At 40.7% G+C, this 23031-nt stretch overlaps 2 protein-coding genes across 24 annotated transcripts in view; one reads left to right on the top strand and one right to left on the bottom strand.

Annotated features, from left to right (window-relative positions):
- Positions 1–1875: 1875 nt before the first annotated feature.
- HIGD1A (HIG1 hypoxia inducible domain family member 1A) lies at positions 1876–10089 on the bottom strand. 2 transcript variants are annotated; one of them, XM_006936497.4, is made up of 4 exons: positions 9939–10089; positions 4332–4442; positions 3569–3703; positions 1876–2896 (listed from the first exon to the last, which is right to left on the bottom strand). In XM_006936497.4, the coding sequence occupies exons 2-4, from the start codon at positions 4426–4428 to the stop codon at positions 2847–2849; spliced, it is 282 nt and encodes a 93-aa protein (XP_006936559.1). In that variant the 5' UTR covers positions 4429–4442; positions 9939–10089; the 3' UTR covers positions 1876–2846. The 2 variants fall into 2 exon arrangements, with proteins under 2 accessions (XP_006936559.1, XP_044893714.1); XM_045037779.1 differs by lacking the exon at positions 9939–10089 and adding an exon at positions 9356–9380.
- A 125-nt stretch (positions 10090–10214) lies between these two features.
- The window catches only part of ACKR2 (atypical chemokine receptor 2), a 60671-nt gene continuing 47854 nt past the window's right edge, over positions 10215–23031 (top strand). For 4 of the 22 annotated variants that reach the window (XM_045037757.1, XM_045037752.1, XM_045037751.1 and 1 more), the window contains exons 1-2: positions 10215–13416; positions 14029–19049. The gene's annotated coding sequence lies outside the window, so the exon portion shown is untranslated. The remainder of the gene's footprint in view (positions 13417–14028; positions 19050–23031) is intronic. The other 18 variants (XM_045037771.1, XM_045037769.1, XM_045037770.1 and 15 more) reach the window with 18 other exon arrangements.

The raw sequence follows: 23031 nt of genomic DNA, 5'->3' as shown, positions 1-23031 counted from the left end.
TTTGACACAAGAGAACTTTAAAATACCTTATGTTTATTCAGCTTTGTTCTGGCCTAGTAGGTATGTTACAATGGGCTGTAGCTTTACATGGGGATAGAGCCTATATTTCAAGCTCCTGAAACTCTCCAAGTAGCATTTCCTCATCTGTGAGGCAAGAGGCTTGCCCAGCATGACCAATCCCCTACTCCAAAATCCTGACTCTATGATACAGAATCAGAGTGTACCTTGAAGATGTAAGTTCCAACTCTTACCACCAGATGTCACTGTTGCTCATTAGAAATAGATAACTCCAGGGGACAGCAGGATCATGAATGTAATAAAACCAACAAAACCTACTTATCCCAATTAGTTCAACATTTACTGAATGCCTATATAAGCCAGGCACTAATGCCAGGTACTTTAGGTCATCGTGCCGTCAAAGAGACTAGAGGAGACACGGAAACATCACTCACAGCTCTCCAGTAACCTGCAACATTAAGCCAAGGAATCTCAGTGAAAAATCAACATACCATCTCTTTTAGGTAAAATATTGATTCCTCAAGGATACTTTTTCTGACTCCAACCCTAGGTTAGGTCCCCCAAGCTCGATGTTACTGCTGCAACCTATACTTAGCATTCATCATGCTTTTTGTAATCACTTAATGGTAGCCTTCCCTGCTAGACTATAAATTGAGGGCAGGGCCCATGAATCTCCTGTCCTGCTGCATTCCCAAGCTTATCATAGTAACAAGGTAATAGCAGTCATTTATGGAATATCGATGCATCAGGTGCTATGCTAGTCACCACTCCATTTAACCTTCCCAAAAATCTTAGGCCACTGATCTTGTCCCCATTTTACGGATGAGGAAACCATGGCTACTTGGCTAGTAGGTGGCAGAACCATGAATCCAGGACTGATTCAGTAACACATAATACCACATTCATTTTAGCCACTGTTAAGGACTTCCATTATTTGATGCCAACCTATTTATCCAGCTAATGTATCACTCTCTTCCTTGGATGAGCAACCCCACCCAATTACATAATGCTCAGTACCATTTCACACTTCACTCATTTGCCCTATCCTCTGGCATTGGTCTAGATCAACTTCTCTCAAGTTAGCATTTAGCTTAACAGAATCAATAATGTACTCATCTATTAGAACAATTTTCTGAAAATTGTTTCCAAATGTGTTTTTCTACAGAAGGCTTATCCTTCATGAAACAATTGTTAGGATTGCCTACCAAGATCTAAGGTCTACTGGAACCTGAGAAAATAGTTCCTAGTAATAGCTTTTATTTTTAAAGCACTTTTTCACAGACTCATATAATGACCTATAAGCTACATAAAACTATATAAATTAACTAGTTCAACTTCTTATTTTATACCTAAGATTGAGACAACTCAAAAAAGATTTGATCCAGGTTGTACAGTCAGTGGTGAGTCAAGACCATGCTATAACCTCTTGTCTAATTTTATTAATTTACAATAACTGCTGCCACTCCAGCATTGATTTCACAAAGGCCAACTTTTCTAAAACCTGTTGGCACCCACCACTTAACTGCCTAGGTTCTAGTTCCAAACCAACAATCCTCTCTAGCTATGGGACCCTGGGTTGGATATTTATACTGTTCATGCCTCAGTCTCCTCCTGTTAAATAAGAATCATAGTTCCTACCCCTTAGGGTTGTTAGGAAATCTAAATGACATTATACATGAAAAGCACTTAGAGCAGTGTGTGGCACATAATAAATGTTCAATAAATGTTAACCATTATTCCTATTTAGTAAATATTTTTTAACCATAGTTCCTACCAAAGGTATAAGACATTCTCTCTTTTCTTGGAACTTGATCCTTGTGATTTATTTTTTCCAAACTGAAAGAAATACAAGACGACTGATGTGTTCACTTACTTTAATAACACTACATTTACCATGTTATCACCATGGAATGTAAATTCAGGTTAGACAAGAAAATTCCACAAGTGCAATAAAGCATTCTAAAATATACCAAAGTTTGTGTATAATGTCTGACCAAACCACCTTGCTGATAAATCAATTACTAATCACTTCAATTATAGGTAATTTGTTACATTTATGATTCTTACAAAGAAAAATAAACAAATTTCATACATTTAAAAAGTATTTTTCATTTACCTTAGAATTAGTACTTAAAACACACATTTCTATTTCAAGATGACATTTAAAAATTATTCTAATACAACAGCATAAATATAATTCTGCAATTATAAAAAAAGCTAAACTGGGACCCATACTTAAGTAATTCTCATGTTTACATATGATGCTGAAATAAATACTACTTCTAAGCAGCTGTTATCAGCTTTTTAGGTTTGCTTTAAACACACACACACACACATGTTCAGTTGTGGGGAAGCATATTCCATGCACTGCTCTGAAAGGGGTCTAAGAGCCAACCAGCCCTAAAAACTGAAGTACTCAACCAGTCTGCAAAACAGGCAGAAAAAAGTTAAACAGGATTCCTACATAACATCAAAAGCATGTGATAATCTGCAGCAACTGGGAGGACTTCAGGATTGCCAAGTTGTTCTCTTTACAACTCATTTCATCAGAAGGCTTTAAGAAGATGCATGTTTTACCACTAACAAGTACATTTAAAAGTGACATGTTTCTTTTGTGCTAATTTGACTCTCCGGAATGACCTAGCCTACTAGTCATTAGTAATTTGGTTACCAGGCAAATTGAGCCTGCAAGAAAGGAAAACAATATTTAAATTACCATGTTATTGTCTGACCCATTCAAACCATTTATTTTCAACATAAACATATAAATTCAACATGAGATGTCTGGAGCAAGCACCACCAACAAAACCAAGACAGCTGCTCGTCTTCTAAGGTTTAGGTTTTGCCCAGAATTCCTTATACATGGAATAGCCCATACCTAAAGAAAAACAATGCTAGTTAAGCATTTAAATATTTCCCGTGACATTAAGAAAATTGAAAACAGTTCATAAAATAGCTAAAAGTAGCATCCTGCTACCATGCAATATTTACAAGGGGAACAAGACCCTAAACTGCTTACACTCCTGCCTTCTTAAACTATTTACAACTTCTAAAATTCTTTTATATAGTTTCCCAGGTAGCTCGGACTATTGAAATACTTGTTTTAAAGAACAATCAATGTTTATCTTACAACTTTAAAAGGAGTCACTCTTGCTACGTAACATCAAGTAAAGCCAATAAAAGAATGTAATACTTATATTAATAAAAATCTTTCCCACTGTCAAAAATTCAGTGAAATAACAATCATGTCTCTCCCAGATAATGGATCTTACTGCCAACCTATATACATATCTAGACTCCTCAGTGAAATTATAAGTTCCGTGATGCACAGAATTACCTTTTCTTTCTTTAAAATATTAGTAAGATATATTACAGACAGTAAAAATAGGTCACTACTTGAACTATTTTTATTAATCCAATTTTTATGTGAAAATAAATATAAGTGACATTTACAAACTACTTCAAAGTCAACTACAAGCTGCCTTGTTTTATTTACAAAGAAATCTATTAATGGGAATTACAAACTTGAAAATTTCCTGTTGGAACCTACCAAGAGTCATTGCTCCCACAACAAAGCCTTGGGCTGCCACGCGCATGTGGATCAGATGAACAGACATTTTAGTATTTCCCCTGCTCTTCAATCTATATAGTCCATACGCAACGATTGCTGCAAACCCTGCCATTCCTGTAAAACCAATCGTCACAAGCATGTCATGCAAGGGGGCAGGGAACCAAAATGACTTTACTGTCAATCAATGTACTTTTGACTATTTTTATAAGGATGCTTTATGAGATCATTAACATACAAATTGAGTTTTTAATTTTCCCCCCTCAAAACCAAAACTCCTTAATTGGCAGCAAAATAGTAGCAGATTCAGAAAGTTAAGATCATCTTCAAAATGTGGGCTGTGGAGCCAGTAGATGCTTTAAGAGTGTCAAGGGAACTTTTACTTTCAGTCCTATTTCCCTTCCTGAAGGGAATCAGTTAATATAGCAGAGACTGTAATAAATCATAACTGTGAGTATAAGAGGTTTTTTTGAGTCTTGTGAGTCTTTCTAGCAAATCACTGGACTGAGGGTGATCTTCAGGTCCCCCAAAACAGTCATTGAAATAAGAAAGAGTCAATAAAAGAAGTCTGAATACACACAGAAGAACTTTTTATAGAGAGTTCTATCAAGCCAGTCTTACATATTTCAACATATGAAAAAAATATATGAAAATAAATGCTTTCAGGATATGCTTGATGAACTGACCACATTTCTACTGCGCTAAAGCTTACAACAGACTGATTATTAGAACATCACAAGCTTACCGATGGGAACAAACGGTGCCTCCCTAGCTTTTCGGATAAGTTTAGATCCCTGATCTTCATCATATGAAGAAAGAGAAACATCTGTGCCGGTTGACATCGTGACTGAAGAATCTGAAAGAGAGTTTCCAGAGGTTCTGCAATTAAAAGGATCTAGAACACTGAATGGCTGGATGTACTTAAAATACTTAGTTTCCACATAAAAACCTAGTGTGTATCCACATGAAGTTTAAGAAGGATTTTTTAGAAACTAACTGTATTTTTAACCCATAGCTACCTTTAGGGAGGGCTGTAGTTATTCCCACCTACTGTTTTGATGTTTATCCAACACAACCAATTCCTTTTTAGCACCACGTCACTGATAACAGTGAAATCTTTTTTCTAACTGAAATAACTTTTGTCAATTAAAATAGTAGCTATTAATTTTCTGGCTATTTTCACCCTTAATCAACTTCAACTTAACAACTTCACTCAAACCAAACCAATACTCCTTACTGCTTCTTCAAAACATGTTGAATATCCTACTAAGCACTTCTAAGTGTAATTTTCACTGCTTTCAACTGAGACTGACTTACTGACTCCAACATGCTACCTGGTTCAGTTCTCACCTCTGAATAGTTTCCAACCTATTACAGTAATCTCTATTATTGATGGTGGCTGTTTTGGGAAAAAATGACAGTCTGAATAACCAAAATTTCTACTTTAGCTCATTATTAAGGACAAAGCTTTTATTTTATTTTTTGTTTTTTGGTTTTTTTTAGGACAAAGCTTTTATTTTAAATACAACTGCTAGAAATGCCTCTTTTTAAGCATAATTTATGTTCAACTGAACATAATATAGCCTTTTAGTTTTCTACTTAGGGTTATCATTTCTACCATCACTGCAGCAAATGAATAACTGCAGTGGCCAAAAACTGAATGGCCCCCAGGGCTGTTCTTAATTCATCTTTTTTTTAATGTTTATTTATTTTGAGAGAGAGAGTGAGCGAGGAGGGGCAGAGACTGAAGGAGAGAGAATCCCAAGCAGGCTCCATGTTGTCAGTGCAGGGCCCGATGCAGGGCTCGAACTCACAAACTGTGAGATCATAACCTGAGCTGAAACCAAGAGTCTGATGACTAATGGACTGAGCCACCCAGGACCCCCTTAATTCATCTTCTTAATGAATGAATATCTCCTAAGCTTCAGTTCTACTTCCCTTTCCATACCTTACATTTCCTGGGCTTCCCTCTTAAAAATGTCTACCTTCTTTTATATTACCCCTGTAAGTGGTACCAAAAAAGGCAAGATATTAACCTGATCATTATATGGATAGGGGAGGGGGAGCAGGAAAAAAAAGATTCACTTCCATTACCACAGAGACCAAAGACTCCATTCTCCCTTTTTGAGTCATATCCCTTTACACAGGAAGCTATTTAATAGGCGTTTCATCACAATGAGAAAGTAACAAATTCAGTTTCACCTTAGTCACAGTATATATATACTTCCTTCTTCACTGAACTGATTTAAATTGCCTGTAAACTTTACCCAAGATAAAATAGGGAGTCAAACATAGTATGCAAGTCTCTGATTAGTGTCATTTACAGTAAAGTCAAAAGTCAACTGCCCATCCCACTACCCATATAACATCTCACCTTCACTTCTGGGTTTTTCAAGTGCACCATACTCCCTTCAATAATAACTCTCACTCAACACTTTGCTATTCCAGGGGGTATAAAGAGTAGGTAAGACCCTCAAAGAAAATCCAACTTTAGAGGGGGGCGTAGTGCTTAGTTTGAAAAGTGAAATCATCTTTCTAAACCCTCATCCCCATTGGGAAGAGTCCAATTCTGTCATCTGACAGAGAAGAAAACCCTAATCTAGAGTTGTGCAGCATCACACTGCTAAATAGGAGGAAACTCAGATTAGAACTAGACTTTGTCTTCTTTTTTTGTACTCCATCACCTGCTAATTGAATAAATCCCTACTTACTGAGCTTTTATTATATACAAGGTTCAACAAGCTCTAAGTTCAGGACGCTCACTGTATATGTGAAGAGTTAAAACAAACACTGAAATAATTAATGGTTAAAAATTAGATTTTTTTTTTAAGGGACACAAAAGAGCATGATTACTTGCCAAGAGCATAACAGAGACAATGAGAAATGAATTCAGAGTGTGGTATCTTTTAAATAAAGTAGGTTTGGGAACTTTCAGAGAAATATTTGAGACTGTCCTTCAAGAAACTACATAAATGGACTAGATGGAGAGATTAAACATTGTATTTTAGTCCAGTATACGCTTATTTGTTGCTTTCAAAACTAACTATAAGCTTCTGAAAGGCCTAACAGCTCATCACAGATCCTCCTTCCACCTTTCTTGCCAACAGAATCCCACATTATAACCATATTAAATTTCTCAAAGATGTTCTCTATACCTCAGAGTCTCTGCACAAACTGATTTCTCTGCCTAACACTTTTCCTTCCTTTCCATCTCCTTCAGATATTTTTCCTAGCTAACTCCTCCCATTTTTCAAGTTCTAATCTTTAAAAAAAAAAAGTTTATTTATTTTGAGAGAGAGAAAGAATGAGCCAGGGAGGGACAGAGAGAGAATCCCAAGCAGGCTCCATGCTGTCAATGCAGAGCCGATGTGGGGACTCAGTTCCACAAAACATGAGATCACAACCTGAGCTGAAATCAAGAATCAGACGCTCAACCGAGCCACCCAGGATCCCCTCAGGTTCTTATCTTAACTGATGGCCACTGGAAGTCTTCGACTTTCCGAGTTTATGATAATTGCTTCGGTTATGCAGTCCTATAGGACCTCATGCTTTCTCTATAAAAACTTTCTTATAAGTATCTGTTTCTCTTGCTAGAATCCTTGAAGTCAGGAGGCTAATCTGCCCTGCTTATATCTATCTTCACTGCCTCACACACTTGCACATAGTAAGCATACCACAAAATATTTGTTGAATAAATTTAAAAATAATATACTGCAACAATTAAAGTTATTCTCGGGTATATTTTATTTAGGAATATTTAGTGAAAGCAATAACAATTATACACATTTGTAGAGTTTAATTGGTCAGTAAGAAAAATGTCAAACTGTATGTACCCAGGTGCTTATTTAATTCTTACATTAAAGAAATGATAACATGAGTGGGGCTTGGTTCCTTGCAACCACAGGAACCTATTCTATAAAACTATTCTATAACACAATCCACTTTTAAAAACTAGCATCTTCTTTTGCAGATACATTCATTTTTTCCCGTTTGCCTTATTTATTCCTAAACTAAGAAGTCATTTGGGAATTATCTCTAAAAGCAAGAAAGTCAGTAATCTTTCCTCTAATCTCTCACATCTGGATCACTATAATTGTTCAACAGGTCAATGGAGCAAAAGTTTTTTGTCTCCCTCTTTCAGGAGAGGGGATGGCAGTCTCTCTCCTGTACATAAAAGAAGAAAATCCATTGATCTCCATTCCTCACCTATGATGGAAGGTCATAGACGGGTAGGACATTTGATCTGGTTTTCAGAAAGTAATCCCTAGGGTAACAATACGGGTATGGGGGAATAATTTGGTCACTATTTGCTTTAAGTGACTAATAATAACCTGTCTCTGATCAAGAACACCTTGTGTGCACATCTGAGGATAAAATAAAGAGGAATATTAAAAACTCAACACTTATACCAGATTTATTGTACTATACTTCATATTACATTTTTAGATCATCTTATACATTCTAATATACTACATATTCATAACACTCCTTGCATGTAAGATTTTGATAATTCTCTTCCTAATTTTCATCTGAAAGTTTCCCAAATATTTATGATTTACAGCACATAAACTGAAAATGGCTAACTTTTAAAGTATCAGGATCAATAACTATGGGTGATATAATTTGAGAATAACCACCGAGATGATTAATCCATGCCAAAAGCCTAGCTTTACACACGGAAGAAGGGTTATGAAGGGTTATATGAACTGCTCAACACCAAGAATACATCTCTGGCAGGGTAAAATTAGAACCCAGATCTCCTGATACACAGTCCAGAGTTCTTCTGATTGACAATATATTGCCAAAGCATCAATCTTATGATGCTGGTAATATAGTTAATCTGAAAAATATTAAAATCCATTCCCTAACAACAGCTTGCATTTTTCTTTGAATTGTAAAAATATGCAAGTCATGCATAAAATTAAATGGAACTTCCTTCCCCAGTGACTTGACTCTTCCAACAATTTGAACTGTGTTTTGAATAGATTTTTTTTTCACTAGCACCACTTCTAGATTTTCCTTTATTTTAATTTTCTCATCTGCCCATAGCAATGAACCCAGATCTGTCAAAAAAGCTGAACAGGTACAAAAAGAGCCATTGATGACCAGATAGTCAAAGTCAGTTCGAAAACACTACTGTCTAAACTTACTAAGATACTACCAAAGACCTTTCCAAATGCATGGGAACCTAGAAAAAACATCAGGGAGATGATGTCTTCATCATCACCTTCACAGCCCGTCATTTGGTCACAGGAACTATTAACAAGGGCTTCAAATTTTGATTTTTCATCGGTCAGCTGTCAGCTCGTTTAAAATGGCTGCAAAGGTCCCACCCTGGAGATTCTGAGTTATTGAGTCAGGGGCAGGGCCCAAGGAATCTGTATTTTAAGAAGCCCTCTTCAAGTGATTCTGGGGCACAAGGAAGTAAGAGATTCCCTGGTATACAAGACTCAAACATGTTTGTCCTGCTAGGGCCTGGTACCACTTCAATCTGTCTGAACTTTTCAATCTAAACCGGTCATACTCGAAAGTGCCTGGGTACTTCCCGAAGCACAGATTCCTGCGGTGGGGATTACCCCATACAGGGAAACAGCTGCTGCCCACACCGGTACTAACAAGAGAAAGGAGACTAACACCGCCGAATCATTTCAGCGGCTCCCAATTCTAAACCCGCGCTATGTTTTCTAATCTCTAACCGGCAGGCTTAACTTTCAGGAAGAAATTTAAATTCCTTCACAGATGTTTATACAGGGCCTGAGGGCTTCTTACCTCCCTAGGGTAAGAGAGGATCGCCAACGGTGGGAGGAAACACGGGGTCGTAAAGAAGGGTAAGGTCGTGTGGTTTTACGCTCTCAACCTTTAGAACCTCCTCCCGTCTCTTCCCGTGACCTTGTCGGGACTCTGCGGGCCGGAGCGCTCGCCCTCCCAGTTCCTCCTCACCACCTCGCGGGCCCGCTCTCCAGAAGGCTCCCTGCTCCAGCTACCGGCTCCCTGAGGTCGGCCCCAGGCCTTTCCATGGGTCTCTCACTACTGCCTCTCCCCGAGTCTTCCCTCTCGGCCACGATTCACTCCACAAGCTTTGGTTTCATCCTCTCGTTGGCTCCGTATCCCCTCACCCGACAGGCCGTCAGGCTTTGTCTCGGGACCCCCAACTTTCCCTGAACCACGAGGTCGGGCCTGAGACCCTCCAATTACACCTCGTCCCGTTCAACCTGGGCATCGCCCCTTCCTCCCAGCCCCGCGGCCCCCAACACTCCCAAGGCGCTCTCGGCCCAGCCAAGCGCTGCACCACTTCTTCCCTCCCCACGGTCGGCAGTCCTCCGCTCCCAAGACTCCCTCAAGCTTCACTTGCCTGCAGTGACTGGAACTCTTAAACTCCAGACGGTTGTCAAGTTCCAACCGGTTTCAGGCTCTCGCCCACGCCCGCTGTAAAGCCGGCTTCTCTTTGTCCCGCCCACACCTGATCCTAGCCAATCAGAAACCAGCGGCCGGCAAGCGAGGGTCCCGGTAGGGGCGTGCGTGTGCGCGGTGGGTGGGGCAGGTCCCGGATTGGCTGGGGGTGACGCGCGCCGGCTGTGGCTCAGGGTCCCCGGCTCTCGCGTAGGGATAACGTCAGGGGTGAGAGTTCGCCGTGCGAAGTTCACGCGAGGACTCCAGCGTCCCTGGCTCTTAGGCTGGCGGGACCTCAGATTTCTCTCGCGTTTTTTCCCTCGTGCGGCGGCGGCTAACTCCGCGAAGGCTGTATCCCGAGCGCGGGCCTGGCGGGGACGGACATGAGGGGTTTCGGTCGCAGCCAGTTCTTGGGAGGCTCGGGGGAGGACGTTCCGGCTTTCACGGGCGCCGACGGCGGCGGGGCGACGGAGCGCTCGATCCTTTCCGCTCGTCTGGTGGTTATCTGCTGCCACGAACACGTGCTGTGGAGCCTCTCGTGGAGCCCTTCTTGGGGCTTGCACTCTGGTGGGGGCAGCCATTAGTTGCAAGCATGGGGTCACTAGAGCGGTGGTCTGACCCAGAACAGGGGAGGTTTCTCTGAGGAAGGCAGTGTCTTGAGGTGACAGTGAACTTCCAGGGAGGGGGCCTCTAGTTTGTTCGTATGATAGGTAACCAGTATCTGGCGAGCTGATGCAAAGCGTCAACTGTGCCGTAATATATCTGTGACTAAATTAGAATCTCTTAATGTTGCCGTGAAGTGAGACAGGTTGCCCGTGTTGTGTATCACACAGGTAGGAACCAAGTGCCGTGAGCTCCGGATTCTGAGACTCTTTTTGTCTCATGATTGAGTTAAGACACACGTAGGAAACATTCGTGTTATATATGTTGAATTTAAAACGTCATACCTTGGTTTTATTATGGTATGGCTTTCAGCTACTTGAAGGCACATACTTGGTCTGGTTCACGCCCATATTTCCTGGAACAGTCTTTGAGCTCAGCTCAGTAGGAACCTAGTGATGTTAAATGAAGACATAAGTGATGCAGTAATTGTAGGGCTTCAAAAATAAGGGGGATAACCAGAGACTTATTTAGGATAATTAAAATGACAAAAGAGCCTGAGAGACTTGAATATGAAGGTAAACCCGAAGTCATTAAGCCCCGTGATTCTGGAACTACAAAGGCTAATAGCAGCAGGGAGCTGAGCGTATTCATTCCTGAAGGGGATTTGTACAAATCAAAGGAATGTTAGCTTCCTTTGCACATTTCCAGAGAATGAGATTTGGGATCTGGGAGACTTGAGTGCCAGCCTCAGGCTAGCCACAAAGTAGTCTTGACCCTGGGTTTTACTTCTCAAAACTTCACTTTCTTCATCTGTGAAATGGGGGTAACAGTGGTGCGGTTAATGAGGAAAATGTAGGTCGAGTGTTAGTACAGCGCCTGGCATGAGAAGTGTGCACTCTTACTTTAAAAGTTCCTGTGCTGTGCATTGTGTGGAAAGAGGCAGACCCTGCCCTAGTTGTCAGAGAAATTATCTCTTTCTGATTGGTATATAGAAGCCAGATCTTGGTAAATGATAATGATAAATATCTGAAATAATCAATGCAGAAGATTTTTTAATGGAGGTTATTCTGTTATACTTTTTTCCGTGTTGTGTTAACAAGAAAACAGCAGTGACAACTGACAAACCATTACATCTTTCATCATGCAGACCTAATTGATAGCAAATGTACATCATGTATTATTCTCCTTACTCTGTCATTTAGAAGTATAATTGATGCAGAAGACTTTAAAAAATTATTTGGGTTCTCATGCATTAAACTAACCTACTTGTGATTTATAGAAGGAAAGACAGCACAAGAAGTGTCTGCCTAATTTGCTAATTTCTGCTCTTTGGAGAGCCTTTGTAACTTCTTATGTTCTTAATAGAGGTTTACACACGATCGATCGTGTCTACTGTAAGAGAAATGCGCTTCTAAACTCATGTCTATTTAAGCTGACGCCCAGTTTAAAGCTACACTACCCTTTTTTATATTCTTAAAACTGCTTTGTGATCTTTATGGAATTTTTTCTAAAATTTTGAGAAAATTGGTAATAGCTACAGAAATTTTAAAACCAGAGTTCAAAGTCACCTTCAGCAATTATATTTCTTGGTGTGTATATTTTGTTGGGTATTGTACTGGATTTAGAAGTTAAAGACTTAGTCCTTTTCCTAAGATGATTTACAGTCTGATTAGGTAGAATGAAAAGATACAGAAAAACACTAAAAACAGTCTATGATAGGTGGTTTCAACACAGCCTCAGGTAGATATAGTGAGCGAGCAGTTTCAGAGAAGGCTTCTTGGGACTGGGGTTTGAGTGATTAAGCTTTGAAGAATGACTAGCTTGTAAATAAATTGGGAGACTATTTCAGAAAGAGAAAACAGTGGGCAGAGGAATAGCAGTAGACTATGGGATTGTAGCTCTAGCATGGACAGTGAATGAGGAAATGGCAAAATTTGTGACTAAAGGAGAGTCAGAATAATGGGAAGTAGGCTTAAGCTACATTGGGAAGGACTTTAAACGCTAATTAAAGAAGTTGCACAGTATTCTATCAGGTGGCCCTTGAAGGTTTGGGAGTAGGATGTTGACCAGAATAGTTAGAATATATTTGAGGTAGATGATAGTGTAGTAGAACGGTTAGAAAGGGAATATCAGAAAGTTAAAACCCATTCAGTGTTTAGCTCATTATATTATTTGTATTGAAGCCGTATCTGTGGTCTTAAGGGTATGGAAGGCTGCTACATGCAGTGGCCTCATCCCTCTACCTCCTTGACCCTCCTTGACAAGAACCGCTATTTTGAAGCAACAATAGTTCTTACAAAGCAGTTCTCAGGCAGAATCGTCAGGGACCCAGACCATCTTAAAATCCATGTTAGAGGACTGTCCTGCAGGGCTACTCAATATGTCACAGCTCGGTACATCTTACATTTTGTAGATTCATGGAATACTACTTAAGGTGTTTGTTTTAAACAAAAGTAAACTTCCCAGGCACATTAATAACGTTTTAAAGTTTATTTATTTATTTATTTTGATAGAGAGTGGGGGAGAGTCAGAGAGAGGATCCCAAGCCAGCTCTATGCTGTCAGCATGGAGCCCGATGCAGGGCCTGAACCCAGGAACCATGAGATCATGGCCTGAGCTAAAGTCAGAGGCTTAACTGACTGAGCAACCCAGTACCCCAAAAGTTTTGTTTAAAACTAGGTAGGAACTTTTAAATAAACCAAGATTCTGTGGCAAAAGGTAATTGGGCCCCTTCCTGGACTGCTTATTTAAGTCTATCAAGTGTTTTATAAGAAATGCTATTTTTCCCCCCAGAAGGAGCAGCTGCTAATCGTATCAGGCCACCATGTTCTGCTCAGGTATGATAGTTTCTCTTTTTCACAAATTATATATGCCAGAACATTAAGTCTGAGGTACCTAGTCCATCACTCTGCCCTTTAGGAAGAATAGTTCTAAAATGCAATCTCAGAACTCTCCACATGGGGGGAAGTCAATGTCTCCTACTTTTATATCATTGGTTTCACTCAACTATGTAAAATATTTTTCTATTAGTAACGAGTATGGCAGTAGGATTTGTGTGTTTAGATAGTGATATTTTCTGTAGTGAACAAAAATATTATACTTGAAACATTTTAGTCTTGAATTAATTTTTCCACCAATGCACTAGGTATTATTACTGTTGTTCTGGGCAGCAACATTCTTCTTTTAATTTTTTTTTAACGTTTATTTTTGAGAAGAGAGAGACAGAGCAGGAGAGGGGGAGGAGAAAGAAAGAGGGAGGCACAGAATCTGAAACAGGCTCTAGGCTCTGAGCTGTCAGCACAGAGCCTAATGCAGGGCTCGAACTCACGGACCATGAGATCATGCCCTGAGCCGAAGTCGGACGCTTAACCAACTGAGCCACCCAGGCACCCCCCCCCCTTTTATTTTATTTTATTTTATTTTATTTTATTTTATTTTATTTTGGGCAGCAACATTCTTCTTAAGAAGTACCAAGGGGGGAAAATGTGGTGGAGTGGAAAGGGGACTGGCCTGTGTCCCCAGGACTGCTACATGCATGTAGTTGAGAGACATGGATTTGAATGCTGCCTTGAATGCTTATTACCATTATGACCTCAAACAAGTCATTTAGCCTGTTGGAACCTCAACGTTTCATCAACAAAATGGGGATATTAGTAAGTTCCTTAGATGCATTGTATGATCTAAATAACCCTATTTACCAAGAACAGTGCTTAGGATATATCAGACACTCCGTACATGTTAGTTCCCCTCTAATGCAGTCCCCTTCCTCTTGCTGCCATATTCCTAAGCACTAGCCAGCAATGCAATCTTAAATCACTTTTCTTCTCTAGACCTCTGAATGTCCTGAACTGTGCCATTAAGTCACACTTTTCATTTATCTTTGCTCAGCCTCACCTTCCATTCCCCTGATATCCCCACTAACCCTTTTCACTGAGAGCACTGAGAACTTCTCTTACCTCTTCCTTTGCTCCCACATCTGGACTTACCTGCATCCACCTCAGTCATTTCTTCTGGTCTTGAGTGCCTTCCTCCCACTGAACACCAATTCCTGTACTGGATTCCATCATTTCTTGCCATGTCCGCTATCAATTGTTTGCTCTCTCTTGTTATGGGCTTCTCCTACCCAAGACTCTTCTACTTATAGAAAAAGTCCCTTCCTAGCTCCTTCATCCTTCCTGTAGTTATTTTTCTATTTTCTCTCTCCCAGGTTTAGGAGGAAAAAAATATGTGTGTTATTTCCATATCACTCTTTGCTCAACCCACAGGTCTCTGTTACTGTCACACTACTGAGACTACAATAGTGAAGGACATCTACTCTCTTTTTTCCTCTTGGGATCATCTCATGTACCCTCATGGTTTTTTACTGTCATCTGTATACTGATGCTCTCTTCTCTCTCTGCCATACTTCTTACCTGAGCTGTAGAACCCTACACTCAGTTGTGTGTTGGACATCTCTACCTCAGTATCCCACAGATTCTACAACATGCCCATAAGTGAGCTGGATTAATCATCTCTTTCCCCTCCTTCCCCCTGCTGTGGACACTCCCCTCCCAATAAGCCTGCACTTTCTCCTAAATTCCCTGACTTGGCTGGTGGAACGGCTATCCATCCCATTAACGAAATATGAAACCTGGGTAAATCCCTGACACAACTTCCTCCTTTCTCCACATCCAGCCCATGACATCTGAGCAGAGGACTGAACGACGAGGGGCCAGTCCTATGAAGCTCTGGGAAGATCTAAGGTAGGGATGGCACTCTGCCTTTGCTCTCATGGTATTCTGCTCTGACCAAACTGTCCCAGATTTGCCTGACTCCTGTATGCAGTGATGTTAAGAGGATTATTTATACAGGAAAACTTTTTTAAAAAAAATTTTTAATGTATATTTATTTTTTAGAGGGGGGAGGGGCAGAGAGACAGAATCCAAAGCAGGCTCCAGGCTCTGGAGTGTGAGTGGGGGAGGGGCAGCCTGCTTCAGATGCTGTGATTCTTCAGATTCTCCCCTGCTTGCTCGTGCTTGCACTCTCTCTCTCAAAATAAATAAACATTTCAAAAAATTTATATAATTTTACATTCCATATAGTTTGTTGTTAAATATGCCCTTCAGTAGAGAATATTCGGTTTTATATCTTGATTTTTTAAGTTAGAAAACTTACAATCTTATATAATCTATGTAACTAAAAAGATTGACTTATTTTTATGATCTGTATTTGCACAGGTATGTTAATAGGTTATACAAAAACAGAATTAATCACTGGAAGCAAAAGCTTTCTGTTTATCCCAGGCAAACAACTCTTTCCACCAGGAGGGATAAACATAATTTTCTGCGTGGCTCCCTAGCTGCTTCCTGGCACTCGATATGATGTTGAGTACTGTGGTCACATGTGAACATTGGGTTACAAGCACCCTGGCAGGAGAGCCTCTGTTACGTGTATCTTTGTACCGCCCACAATGCTAACCTAGTGGTGTCCTGAACATAAGCCTCCAGTAGATACTGGCTGAATGACTCACTGTTGTCTCTCTGCAGAGGTCAGTTCCTCAGTTCAGTGACGCAGGTTGCATTTCAGCTACTGGGGCTGCAATATCCAGGTGGGGGCTGTGGACTCCTGTAGCCTCTTAATTCTCTTGATCACCCACCGTTTACACAGTCGCCCTTTCAGAACCCTCCTCCCTTCTCCCCCACTGCTTTGGATGGTGATTGCTTCTCTTCTTCCCCTTACTCTATATCTCTCAGCAATGATTTAGGGCCATTTTTACAGTCTGCTAATTCCCTGAGAATGAGGTGCCTCTTCTGGGAGATACTGCCATCCTCAATGGCACTGCAGATAGGTTTGTGTTGACTGATCTCCAGGCTCTCCAAGTCATTTTGCCCTTATCCTGATTATAAGGCACCATCTGTTTGTCTCCATGGCTTAATGAATCGAGGGCTTATAAATATAGCTGATATCTAAATTAAATCCAAATCACAGTGAAGAAAGGATAATAGTCTCCTTCGCCAGAGATGGGTGGGCAATTACTTTTATAGCTTTGGAGAAAAATGGATTATGTAGATACTTCACTCAAATTGGTGGCCCTGAGTCACTGTCCCTATATGCTGATGCTTTTGCTCAGGGACAGTAACTTGCCTGCCCTGTTTCAGGAGAAATAGATTATCTACCTGACCCAAGTTCACTCAGTGAATCAGCAGTCAGATTCTAGCCATCATAGTCCTTCTGCTACTTTGGCTTATGAGGGTCAGAAGAATTTTTCAAGCATGAAGAATATTAAAATAACCATTAAAAAACTGACCTAGTAACCTTCGCCTGTTGCCTAATGCAGTATGGCTGATGAGGGGGAAATCCCTTGCAGTGAGATGGCTGAGTGTTAAGTGTACTACACAGGTTGTGATTTTTCTAGAAATTGCGGGGGGGGGGGGTGGCTGTTAAACAGTTTTAAAAGATCTATTGCCACTTCTGGTGAATTTGTTCTTACAGTCAGTGGGATCTGGAATCCTTGAGATCCATGGGCTACAGTGAGTGAGTTGTCTCTGGCCTCCCCCTTACCTGCAAGTATTTTACACCAGAAGGAAGCAGAACCACATGCAGCTACCCAAACAGCCTGTGCTACACCAACACATGTGCTCACTGCCTACCATTCTCTAGGCACATTGCCATACACTTGACATATCCACGTCTCTGATCATTAAAGCAGCTCTATCATGTAAATACTATTATCCCCATTTTATACATGAGGAACCTGGGGATCAACATAATTAAGTAATTTTCATGGGTTTCCATTGAGGCAGAGGCAGGATTTGAACCCAGTCCTGTTTAGCTCATGTTGTTTCTGCAATGCTTCGTTGCCGTTCAGTGCATTTTTTTGCCCTCCCTGTGCTTATTCTCTGTCTCCTCTTCTGTTTCCCTTTCAGAATCCTTATCAATCACAAGGGTTTTTTGAAATATAAAAATGTGTGTATATATTATACGTACATATATATTCACAACACACGTACTTTTATATCTATATACCCATATAGATGTAGGTATTTATAGACAGATATAAATAGATATATAGATGTATATAACATTAAATGAGGAAAGATATACCCCTCAAATGTTAATGGTTGTTTTATCTGAGTAGTAGAATAATTCGTGATTTTCATTTTTTCTTTGTGTTTTTGTGTCTTTCTCAAACTAGTATTATTGTCATCAGGAAACAGTTTTTTAAATCTTTCACATCCTTTCAAATTCATCTGCTACTACCTTTGTGAGTAAAATCTTTCCTGATCTCCACACTAATGCTACTTTCTCTTTTGAAACACACTCTCTTTCCCCAGCACTTTATTTTGTAACATTAGTTATTTATTTTGAGAGAGAGAGGGAGGGGGAGTTGCAGAGAGAGAGGAGAGAGAAAACCTCAGGCAGGCTCCAAACTGCCAGCGCAGAACTCAGTGCGGGGCTCAGACCCATGAACTGTGAGCCCATGACCTGAACTGAAATCAAGAGCACGATGCTTAACCGGCAAGAGCCACCCAGGCGCCACTCCCCAGCACTTTTATTGTCTTGGGTCATTTCCAGCATTTTGCTTTGTATTCTGTGTAACCACAGGTCCCCAGGTCCCACAAATTGATAGAGGAAAGGAGTCAGGGAGGCGCAGCTAATGATAAAAAAGGTAACGGAATAGCTGTTGCTCCATTAGGAAAGCTAGAATCTTCCTGCTGTATCCACTATCCCAGACTTTTTGGTCTCATCCCCTCCCTATGGTCCTGGCCATGTCTCTTCCACATTGATGTTCCTATGACCTGAGTCAGCCATGATGCTCACTCTGTGTGTGATGCTGTCCCCTCTCCTTCACTTGGTACCAAGCTAGGCCCCATTATTCCATCAGCCTCACACCATCTAGGCTGTGCCTCTACCCTTCATCACTTTGCTGAAGTGGGACCATCTCCCACCCAGGTTGTACCTTTTAAAAGTTATTCGCCTTCCCCTCATTTTCTTAATCTCTGATATAACCTATTGCACGATGACTCATGTTTTCCGGCTCCTTAATACATCCCCTCCCCAGCCTCTTTGCCTAGAAGAACTTGCCCTGAGATTAGGTTGGGAGCCAGAGAAATCTGGCCCAATCCTTCCCTCTCCTTAGTCAGGGGCCCCAGATGGAAGGGTGCACAACCACTCTCTTGTCTGGGAGATCGAGCTGTGATTTTGTTCTATAATTTATTCTAGTGTCTCTCTCCTGGGTGGCTTGTTAGCCTTCATCTCACCAGTCATTCCCTTTCCAGGAAGGCCTGTCTGCAGCAACCAGAACTGGAAGCCTGGTGGCCCGCTTGACATGCCCTGTGCTTGGGTAGACAAACAGAAGCAACCCTGCTTGGGCTGTCATCAGTCCACCGTGTCCTCTTCTAAGCCTCTCCATTAACTTCTTGGACAGGAGCTGAGGACCAGTCAACTTTGTACACTCTGTGCACTCTGAAGCAGCTCTTAACATAGGATGGTAAGAGCTCCATAAACTTGCAGAAGGAATTACTGAAATCTATTGAATTTTGTGCTCTGCTTTTCTTTCTTAACATTATTGCAGCAAACAATCAAAGATGATTAGTCCCACTTTGTTCTATACTAAGTATATCACACTTATTCTAATTCCATGACTTATTTGAGTTTTAAAACATTGAGATATAATTCATATACTGTAAAATTCACCCCTTTAAAGTTTACAGTTTAGTGGTTTTTTTTTTTAAATGTTATTCATTTATTTTTAAGGGGGGAGAAAGAGAGAGACACAGCTCAGGGAGGGGTAGAGAGAGGGAGACACAGAGTCCAAAGCAGACTCCAGGCTCAGAGCTGTCAGCACAGAGCCCGACGCAGGGCTCGAACTCACAAACCATGAGATCATGACCTGAGCCAGAGCCAATGCTTAGCTGACTGAGCCACCCAGGTTCCCCTGGCATCCTTTAACTATCACTCCCTCTTGCCCTCTCTACCCCAGAACCCTCCAGTGACTATCAATCTACCTTCTTTCTCTATAGATTTGCCTGTTCTGGACATTTCATAAAAATGGAATCATGTGACATGGACCTTTGTATCTGGTTTCTTTCACTTAGCATAATGTTTTCAAGGTTCATACATGTAGCATGTATATGTGTTTCATTAATTTTTGATGGCTAAATAATACTCCGCTGCATGGATATTTCACATTTTTGTTTAGCCATTCATCAATTGATGAACATTTGGATTGTTTCTGCTTTTTGGCTGTTATGAATAAAGTTTTATTTATTTAACATATACATGTTTTTTTTCTCGAGACCTAATGATTTCAATTTTGGGGGTATATACGCCTTGGTGGATCATATGGTAACTCTATGTTTAACTTTTTAAGGAACTGCCAAATTGTTTTCTAAAGTAGCTGCATCATTTTACATTCCAGAAGCAATGTATGAGGGTTCCAGTTTCTCCATATCTTTACAAACGTGTTATTGTCCATCTTTTTATTATAACTATCCCAGTGGATATGAAGTGGTATCTCATTGTGGTTTTGATTTGCATTTCCCTGATGGCTAATAACGCCGAGTTTCTTTTCATGTGTGCATTGGCTATTTGATATTTTGGTAGAACAGTAGAACATCCTCCAGACTGATACAAAGGGCCTACGTAATCTATTGGCCAGTGAGAAACAGGGGATGCAGTCTGTCCAGTATGCCTTGGGGTGTGGCCCAATAGCCCTTGCCTGAGGTGGCGCTGGGGACAGTCCTTGTCAGCAGCCGTGGGTCAGAATATTTTAAAGGCAAATGTAATCTTTTTACTATTTCCCAAATACTTCCGGGACCTCTGTATCCTGGTTTACAGTGGACCTATTCTACTGAATCACACGGAGTCCACATTTCCTCCAGCAGAAGGCTCCTGCCCATGCTAGTGCACCTGCTCCATGCTCGCCTGGCAGTGTGGGTGGGGAGTGAGTGGACGTGTGCCATACTTGGACAGCTGCATCAGGTTTAGTGTGTACACCCCAGTTATCTTTCCATAGGTCTGCTCCCCACAAGGCTGTATTTCACATAGCCCAGCTTCCTTTGTGCCTTTGCAGGACCCATGTTGTCAACCCTTTTCATGCTGCCCAGCTGTCAGTAGCCAAATTGGTGAGCATGGGTTCATGCATCAACACAATCCATAATGCCCTCAACTCTGCCCAGTGACTACTTTGTCTAGTTCCTACTTTAAAACAAAGTACATTGGGTCTAGTTGGATGGCAGAGGAATGCCAAATCGGCAGGTTTCCCTGGCAACTGCCATCAGTATACCCTGTGTCCTCTGAAAGCAAGCCTACCCTTTTCTTTACTTAGCGGAGGGGACACATAATGGCAGCAACTTCTGGAAGTTGGGCTGGATTGACATAAGTGACCAGCCCTAGTAATGAGTGCAGTTCATGAGACAGCAGGCTGGTATTGAAGTGCTCCTCTGCAGTAAGTAAGTGTGCCATTTTTGGAAGGTGCTTACCTGGGCACAGGCACTCTTAGGTTTGTGAACATGTCCTAAATCCATCCTCCTATTGGCAGAGAGATTCGTATCACCACAGGCAGTTCAGCAGTCAGTCCTTCCCTGTGTGCAGTGCAAGATAGACAGCTAATAGTTGTTTCTCGATGGGACTATACCTTGTTTCTTTTCAATTTCTTGAGGCTTGTTGTATGGCCTAACATGGTCTGTCCATGTTAGAATGCTCCATGTGCACTTGAGAAGAATGTGAATTCTGTTGTCATTGAGTGGAGTGTTCTACTTATCTGAGTTTCTAGTTACTCACTTTTCACGTGGTAAAACACTGGTCATCCTTTGAGTTCCAAGTCCAAAGGATCTTGTCGGTCAGGCCTTCCTTAATACATCTCACCACTTAAAACATACAGTTTCCTTGTTTGAACTTCATCACTCATAACTATGGTATATGGATAGGCCAACACCATAACGGTGTTATAAATTCCATCAAAAGTCAGTCTTTCTGTACTCGGATGTTACGGGTTTCTTTTGTGCAGGGACCATGTCTTAACTCTATCTCTATATCCCTGAAAACTTAACTTTTTTTTTTCAAGAATTAAATTTTTTTTCTTCTAAAAAAAGGAAGCAATAAATCACAAAAATATCCTTGAAAAAAAAGTCTTTGAAAATAACTTTTCATCTCTTCCAGGGGAGGAAAATCCATCACCTGGTTAGCACCAGGTGGTATCAGTAGTTGATTGATGTTTTTCTTTTTTTTTTTTTCTTGATTTTTTAAAATTTACATCCAAGTTAGTTAGCATATAGTGCAACATTGATTTCAGGAGTAGATTCCTTAATGCCCCTTAGCCATTTAACCCATCCCCCCCTCTCACAACCCCTCCAGTAACCCTCTGTTTGTTCTCCACATTTAAGAGTCTCTTATGTTTTGCCCTTTCCCTGTTTTAATATTTTTGCTTCCCATCACTTACGTTCATGTGTTTTGTATCTTAAAGTTGTCATCTGAGTGAAGTCATATATTTGTCTTTCTCTGACTGACTAATTTTGTTTAACATAATACCCTCTAATTCCAGCCACATAGTTGCAAATAGCAAGATTTCATTCTTTTTGATTGCCGAGTATACTCCATTGTATATATATATATACCACATCTTCTTTATCCATTCATTCATCGATGGACATTGGGCTCTTTCCATCCTTTGGCTATTGTTGATAGTGCTGCTATAAACATTGGGGTGCGGGTACCCCTCTGAAACAGCATACCTGTATTCCTTGGGTAAATACTTAGTAGTGCAATTGCTAAGTCGTAGGATAGTTCTATTTTTAATTTTTTGAGGAACCTCCATACTGTTTCCCAGAGTGGCTGCACTAGCTAGCATTCCCACCAGCAGTACAAAAGAGATCCTCTTTCTCTGCATCCTCACCAACATCTGTTGTTGTCTGAGTTGTTAATTTTAACCATTCTGACAGGTGTGAGGTGATATCTCATTGTGGTTTTGATTTGTATTTCCCTGATGATGAGTTATGTTGAGCCTTTTTTCATGTGTTGGTTGGCCATCTGGCTGTCTTCCTTGGAGATACTTACCCATTTCTTCACTGGATTATTTGTTTTGGGGTGTTTGATAAGTTCCTTATAGATTTTGGATACTAACCCTTTAACTGATACGTCTGTTGCAAGTATCTTCTCCCATTCCGTCCGTTGCCTTTTAGTTTTGCTGATTGTTTCCTTGGCTGTGCAGAAGTTTTATTTTGATGAGGTCCCAATAGTTCATTTTTGCTTTTGTTTCCCTTGCCTCTGGAGACGTGTTTAGTAAGAAGTTGCTGTGGCCAAGGTCAAAGAGGTTTTTGCCTGCTCTCTTCTCGAGTATTTTGATGGCTTCCTGTCTTACATTTAGGGCTTTCATCCATTTTGAGTTTATTTTTGTGTATGGTGTAAGAAAGTGGTCCAATTATATTTTTCTGCATGTCACTGTCCAGTTTTCCCAGCACCACTTGCTGAAG

Source organism: Felis catus, chromosome C2 (genome assembly GCF_018350175.1).
Source record: "Felis catus isolate Fca126 chromosome C2, F.catus_Fca126_mat1.0, whole genome shotgun sequence".
Classification (NCBI taxonomy): Eukaryota; Metazoa; Chordata; class Mammalia; order Carnivora; family Felidae; genus Felis; species Felis catus.
Note: the sequence above shows the minus strand (reverse complement) of the source record. Positions and strands in the feature narration are given on the sequence as shown.